This window comes from Acromyrmex echinatior, chromosome 1, assembly GCF_024713525.1.
Source record: "Acromyrmex echinatior isolate Ae372 chromosome 1, ASM2471352v2, whole genome shotgun sequence".
Classification (NCBI taxonomy): domain Eukaryota; kingdom Metazoa; phylum Arthropoda; class Insecta; order Hymenoptera; family Formicidae; genus Acromyrmex; species Acromyrmex echinatior.
Window position 1 is genome coordinate 22,161,638 of NC_141852.1, and position 8,186 is coordinate 22,169,823.

Consider the following 8,186-nt stretch of genomic DNA (forward strand, 5'->3'; position numbering starts at 1 on the left):
TTTTTCTTCTCTCCTTTTGTATTCAATAAAAAAATATTATCTCATTGCTTGTACACATATTGTAGAGATATTGTCGGTATTATTTTTTGTTTCATTATTTACCGAAAAATGAAATGTTAATGTATGCTTAATATATTTCAATTAATATTAAGTATTTTAATTTTTATTTATTAGGTGTTGGAATTAATTCGTAGCGTTTTTTAATGAAAGAATGTTATTTATTTCACATGAGCATTAAAAAATACATTAATGAAAGTACTTCCCATCACTTGTAAAACGCTACGAATTAATTCCAACACCTAATATTTATATTGCTTTTGCAAAGAATATTGCCTCGGCTGGGAGTCGAATCTCTTGCATAGAATGCTCACACGTAATACAAGAGATCCGGATTCGACTCCCGGCAATATTTTTTTAAGATTAAATTTGAAAAATTTGGCGGGATTATTAATATTGGGTCATCTAAAAAATATCCGCGGTTTTTTGTCACTAGATGTGTGTTGATGGTCATATATCTAGTGACAAAGTACCGCGGATACTTTTTAGATGACCCAATATTTCAAATTGATTGTGTTGAAAGTCCGACAACCATATTGGCACGCAATTATCATTTCTGAAATTAATTCATTTAAATGAATATATACATATGTATAACAGTTCAACATCTTAACATAACTTCAGAACGTAGCTTCGTATTTAAAGTAATAAATTCTATCTTTTCTAAATTCTAAATAAGATTAATATCATGTGTTTTATTTAAACAACAGTATTTAAATTTTCAAAATATTGTAACATTAATTTATAAATTATAAATAATATAATATTTATTAGGTATACAAATAAGTTTCCGCCGTTTTTTATCAAAAATTAAGCATTTATTGTGAAAGAACGATACATAATGTTTTATTGATGTAAGTCAAAATGTAAGTGCAAATTGTTTTTGCGTTTGACATGAATCTTCATTCAATAATGCTTCCAATTCCGCGTCTTCATACACACTTTCGGCCTTCCGCTACGTTCTTTGTCTTCGACGTCAAATTCACCGTTCTTAAATTTTTGAAACCATTCACGACAACTTCTCTCACTTAAGGCAGTCTCACCATATGCTTCTACAAGCAATCGATGAGCCTCAGCTGCAGATTTCTTCAAATTAAAGAAGTAAATCAAAAGTTCCCGCAAATGACGTTTATTCGGCTCAAAACTCGGCATTTTCGCACAAAAAAATATATGATGCTGATATAAAATCGCTAGTATTTCAAGGTTATGTTGTTGACAGATGTTCAACCTTACGATATAATGTTTTACATCAGACAATTTTAACCATAGCTTGCTAGTGGCGCCGTCTTTTGTCAAACGGCGGAAACTTATTTGTACAACTAATATATAATAATGTTATAAACTTATAAATTTCAAATATTATAAATAAACTGATAATATGTGTATTTAAACTTAAATTTTATTTTATGAAATAAATGCACTGAAATATATTAAAGAAGAAACAAGTGTGTTATTGAAAAGTCTTAATCAATATACATAACAATTAACAAGAAGTTGTCATCACCCACCTGCGACCCCACCCATCTTAATTTGCACAACTGTGCACGAATTATATTTGGCATTCAATTATGTAACACGCAGAAAAAAAGCTGCGTAACTTTAGCTATACATATTATTTTTTCTACCTTTGATATACACACTCGGGTATCTGAGATCCCACATTTATATTTATTATTATAACTTCTGTAAAAGTGGACATATTTCAATTAATTTTTTTTTTCAATCAATGGAGAATTGATTAAGGAACTAGTGTCCATAATGTGTAAAAGTCAATTAAAAAGCTTTGAGATACATAAATTTAAAGAGAAAGAAAAGTTCAGAAACATGAAAAAATCTCGATTTAGCAAATTGCACTGGGATTTCTGGGATCCTATATATTGTGTATAGTTAGGATTAATAGAGGTCACCGTTATGGAAAATATTATTGGATTCGCGAAAAAATTATTGGAAATCATTGGAAAACTATTCAAGTACATTATTGTATATTATTCGTTTCAATAGTTTTCTTGCGAGTCCAATATTTTTCTGTAAGGGCACTTTAATATACAATGTGCAATATATATTGTTGAGAATTGCATACTACATGACAGGTTCGGTAAATTAAAATTTTTTTTAAACTAAATTAATGTTTTTTTAAACTAAATTAAGTTAAAATTAATGGCTTACAAAACTAATTTAGTTAAGTTAAATGTTGAATAAATAAAAATTAACTCAATTAAAGTTAAGATTGTATTAACTTAAAGTTAAATAAAAATTTATTAATATTTATACTGCAGTTCATATATATTTTTTAAATGTTATACGAATATATAAAAAGTAAAATTGAGTATAATATCTTCAAGCAGATATGATAATACACCTATATTTTAAATTTTATTTAAAAAATATTGAGAAATGTAAAAGTTATATAAAAATTTTAATGATATCTTGTTTAGACATATAAAATGCTATCAGCAGTATAGTTATAGCAGTATAGTTATTTAAATGATAAGACTATGTATTTTGTGCGACCTTAGAATTTGTTTACATGTAGAGGAAAGTTACTATGAGATAGGCACCTAATATAATATGAGATAGCGGCGTTTCTGCTAAATTAATAAACGCTATCTATTTCACCATGAATTTATTGCTCTTGGATTGAAAACTATTTAATAGAAAATTCATTATTAAATCATCCCTGTAATCATTATAAAACAAGATTTTAGAATTTGGATGTCTTCTTTTGGAAGTTTTATTGAGATGAGCATTTAAACCTTATTTATTATTTAATAAATAAATATTTAGCAATAAATTCTTCAGTAGTGATGGAGTAAGGTTGTACTAATAGAAAAATATGGGATATGTTGAATTATTTAATTATAGAAGTTAGATTTGATGATCGTAAAACCATTATGCGTGGAAATCGTAATATGAGATACTTAGGGTACTTCTAATATGAAATATAACCCATGCTTCTATGTTATAATGAAAATCGTTGCTTAAGTATAAATGTTATTGTACAATAATAAAAAAGACAATCGGAATGAACGTCGAATGCCTATATCTGCGATGCTTGATTCCAACTATCTGAAAACGAGTTCTGGCTGTGTCATAATCTATCGCATGCTCATTTTTCGCGCACGCTGGCTGTGTTTGTTTGTATTTTAGAAACATTAAATAAAGTTTTTTAATTGCAATACCGATACTTTGCGTTTTACGATCGATTTCTCGGGGCACCTCATATTAAGAGCACAATTTTTTGACTTTGCGATTTGCTTTTTACATTTTTTTAATTAAAAAAAAAAAGGAATTTGAATTAAATTTTATGTAACATTATCTTAAAGCTTATTAAATTCCCTTCAAAATAACCTATTATTTTTATAAATTCTGCTTACAGACTTCTAGCATTTACCCAAAATAAATTCAGTATCTTATAATAGGGGCCTTTCCTCTATATAGGCCAAGGCCGTGTGCCAGAAACTAATAAAACTGTCAAAATATTAACGCATATTACGAAAAAAATAAAATAATCTATTCGTTATATTTTTTATACATATATTCTCTGATGAACAGACTATTTCTTAGATCGTTATGCACTCATCTATATAACTCATCTATATATATATTATAGATATATTTCAAATTGTGTTACAATACACGATAACTATAGTTTGTAATAACTCTTGTTACACAAAATCCGCGCAATGTACTTACGTAATATTTTTAACAAAAGATAGATATACTAATAATATTGTTATTTTTGAATCTGTTAATTCTGCAATCATTTACGTCTTATTCCGCATTTTTAATCCGCACTTCATTATTTAGTTAATCAGAAACAAAATATATACGCTAGAATTAGAGCGGTATTTATAGTCAATTCTCATATTCAAGACCGTCTTAATATGTCACAAACCAATCATAGGGCTATATTATTAGGTGTACAAATAAGTTTTCGCCGTTTTTTATCAAAAATTAAGCATTTATTGTGAAAGAACGATACATAATGTTTTATTGATGTAAGTCAAAATGTAAGTGCAAGTTCTTTTTGCGTTTGGCACGAATCTTCATTCAATAATGCTTCCAATTCCGTGTCTTCGTACACTTTCGGCCTTCCGCTACGTTCTTTGTCTTCGACGTCAAATTCACTGTTCTTAAATTTTTGAAATCATTCACGACAACTTCTCTCACTTAAGGCAGCCTCACCATATGCTTCTACAAGCAATCAATGAGCCTCAGCTGCAGATTTCTTCAAATTAAAGAAGTAAATCAAAAGTTCCCGCAAATGACGCTTATTCGACTCAAAACTCGGCATTTTAGCACAAAAAAAATATATGATGCTGATACAAAATCGCTAGTATTTCAAGGTTATGTTGTTGACAGATGTCCAACCTTACGATATAATGTTTTACATCAGATATTTTTAACCATAGCTTACTAGTGGCGCCGTCTTTTGTCGAACGGCGGAAACTTATTTGTACACCTAATAGTATTTAGAAAAACTGGTATTCATAGTCAGGGTATATATTCTTGAAAAGAAACGTATACAAAAGTCTAAGGAAATACTACAGTATATGTTACGTATACTATAGTATTTTCCTAAAATTTCGTCTACATTTCTTTTCAAGAATAGAGGTCCAGTTCTTATATTCAAGACCACCTTAAGATGTCACGAACCAATCAGAGTACCGCACATTAGTCTTAAGACATTATACTCAAGATGGTTTTGAAATAAGAATTGACTATAGACATTACTTAAGACAATCTTGAAATAAGAACGGATTATGAATACCAACTTATATAAAATCTATAGACATATAAAATACAAGAATTACAAATCTGTTTTATTTCAATTAGTTTCATATTTTAACTTAGTACTTAGGGCTGATTTCACCAATAGCGATTAATCCCAATTCGGAATTACCGAATTGCCCAGCAAATGAGAATGGATTGAAATGAATTGAAATGGATTCAGATTTTCAGATAGTGATTCAAATATTGATTCACGAATATGAATTAAAATGAATACTTTTCAAGCCTGAATGCATTTTTATTCATTTATAGGAATTACATGGAGCATATTTCTATGCCTTTCAATCTAAAAATAATATTAGATTTTTCTGCATTATGAATACTGTTCAATTCAAAATTTTGAATAGGAAATGCAGTTTTCCAATCCAATTGCATCTAATTGAATCCAATTGGATCCAATTAATTCCAAAAAAAAGTATTCGCTGTTTAAAATACGCATTCGGATAGAAAAAAATTTCAATCTATTTTAATCCATTCTCGTTTGCTGGGTGGTCAATTTTACTAAACAGCAAATATAATTGATCAGTTAACGGCTGATTAAGTAACGTTTTGAAACCGACCCTTTAGAATTCAACAAATTTCGCATATTGCGTAATTGTGAATTTAAATATATAATTTATAACAATATTTATTTTTTTACGGTGCTCCTGATGGAAATAAATCCCTGAAATCGCTGAAATAAAAAAAATTTTTTTAAATCTATCAAATTAACAGAGATTTCAGCGATTTATTTTCATCAAAAGCATCGACAAAAAAATGGATATTGTTGTGTAGTTTGCATCTACTTCTTCAGAGGGCAATAGTGTGGGCAGTAGTATTTTGTAGTTACGGGAAAAAGATTCTTATGCTTTCTCTCAGGTTTCTCTTTGTTATAATATACAACTATTTTTTAATAATTAATTAAATATATAATACACATATTAATAATATCAATTAGCCTGAATAAATTTAGCTAGAAGAAAGAAATTTATCTTATTATTTATCTTAAGATACAAAGAGATGATGACTTACTAGTGATTTACGCCAAATAGAACCATGGATAGAAACGTACATATTCCACTATCATTGATTATAATAGGAATGGGAAAATAAGGAAAGTTATAATTAATCATACATATACCTGATCTTATTGATCATATCACATTGTATAAAAATTCATGTTGTTAAACTGTAAGGAACGTATGTTGTCAGTGATTTTTTGATAATGACTGAACAGAAAATGTGCATTTTATGATATTGCAGATACTATTAATAGTCTACAATTATATTAAAAATGTTTCTGAATTTTTGTGATCCTCGCTTACGTCCAGAAATTAAATCTAGTGCTATCAGCACTGATGGATACGAAGTGACCAATTTGATAAGCGATTCCTACAAAGGATATTTGGCATACTCCTGCATCAAGCCACCAATTCATATAGACATTACGTTTCTCTGCAACATATCTATCAATCATGTATTGATTTGGCCATCCGTCGGATCACAGAAGTCGTCGGGCTTTCAGCTTTCCCTTAGGAATACCAACGATAATGACACTCCATATACCTGTATGTCCAGTGGATGGCTGAGTCCCCATGATACTGGTTTGTTGTTTTACTCGAGCGATACAGACCCTACAGAGATCCCCACACCACCAAATTTCTTGAGATTTTGTATTAAAGCTTCTAAGGGATCTGTGACAACTAAATATGCTCATGTTTTACGTATAACAATATATAAAACAGAAAACTCAGTGCCAGCATTAGGAAAAATTCAAGTATGGGGAACAGTATCCCCACGTTGTGGAAAAGATGTTATAGCAAGTGTATATGTTTTATGGGCTGAACAACGAGCTTTTCCAACTGTAACTGGACTGAAAGCCTCTGTAAATGCTGTAAACACTACTTCTGTAGATACCAGAGAGATACATAACAGGTATACATATATAATTTAGAAATTATATTATTCATTTACTACAATTTAATTCAAACATTTTAATTTTTTAGTTGCTTGTAAAAAAGAATGGGAATATAAGGACAAAAGTAAAAAAATATTCTTTAAAAATATACTCTTTTATTCCTTTACAATCATTTTTTATATCAAACTTGTATTTCAAAATTAAAATTATCAAATTTTAATAATTCAAAACATTTTAACTCATTTTCTGGAAATATTGTTTTTCAACTTGTGTTATTATAGTAAATGAGCAATATAATTATATAATAAGTTGCATAATATTAATTATTAATTAATATAAATATTTTTTATTTATTTGCAGATTGAAGAATGATGCAACCGTTGACATTCCTGAAAGCTTCCTAGATCCTATCACATGGGAAATAATGACTCAGCCAATTATATTACCTTGTGGGCAAATAATAGATCAAACCACATTAGAGAAACATGGAGAAAATGAAGCAATTTGGGGTAGACCGTTATCAGATCCATTTACAGGCTTGAGATTTAATGATGACCGTAGACCCGTCATGGCATCTGCACTCAAGTCAAGGATTGACAAGTTCCTAATGGACAACAGCAATCGAAATGAAATCAAGAATATGCCAAGAGTCTTAGGCCGCAATCCAACTTCAACTATAGTAGGAGATAGAAGAATAATTGAAGTACCAAAATGTGTATTAAATAGAAATTTAAAAAGAACTACCGAAGATATTAAATCAAATACATACAAGCAGACGATAAATAATAATTCGCAATCTATAAAAAAATATTGCCATAAACTGCCTATAGCAGTTATGCCCAAACGATCCACTGCCAGTGCTATAATAAAACCAAGACAGTTCACAAATGTTTCAACTTCCTCCAAATTAACTCATAGTAATTTTCAAAATTATAAGAATGATGAATTGGCTAATGACAATTTCTTAGATAGCAATTTAAAGACTCTGTTATCCAACATGAAACGCTTTACCACACCAGAAAAAGTGGAATTACATAAAATATCTAACAAATGTGAATGTTGTAATGATAGTATTTTTTATAGACTTCCATGTAAACACGTGGTATGTAGAAAAATATTATTATCTATTGAAAATAACCAGTGTAAATCGTGTGGATTTTCTTATAAATCGTGCGAGATTGAACGGATTTATGACAATATTTTAAATAGATAACAAAGACAGAGAGAGAGAGAAAATAGAGAGAGAATAGAGTAAATAAAATCAATGTAACTCAGTTTTTATAGTATTTATTTTATGCTAGATTTTGTTAACGATATGCAAAATATATTATTGTAATACATTGAATCGTTAGATCAATATTACATATAATTTACGACAATTTCGAATGATAGAATTGTTTGTAATATTTTGGCACATACAACATAACTTGTATTCATGTAA

At 29.0% G+C, this 8,186-nt stretch overlaps 1 protein-coding gene across 1 annotated transcript; it reads left to right on the forward strand.

Annotated features, from left to right (window-relative positions):
- The first annotated feature begins 5,637 nt into the window (after positions 1-5,637).
- Positions 5,638-7,968, forward strand: LOC105145950 (RING finger protein 37). The gene is made up of 2 exons (XM_011055870.2): positions 5,638-6,762; positions 7,106-7,968. The coding sequence occupies exons 1-2, from the start codon at positions 6,122-6,124 to the stop codon at positions 7,956-7,958; spliced, it is 1,494 nt and encodes a 497-aa protein (XP_011054172.1). The 5' UTR covers positions 5,638-6,121; the 3' UTR covers positions 7,959-7,968.
- Positions 7,969-8,186: the final 218 nt, after the last annotated feature.

Coding starts and splice junctions, on each gene's coding strand:
- LOC105145950 (XM_011055870.2), top strand. CDS start 6,122: ATGTTTCTGAATTTTTGTGATCCTCGCTTACGTCCAGAAATTAAATCT. Junction 6,763..7,105: donor ACCAGAGAGATACATAACAG/GTATACATATAT, acceptor ATTTATTTGCAG/ATTGAAGAATGATGCAACCG.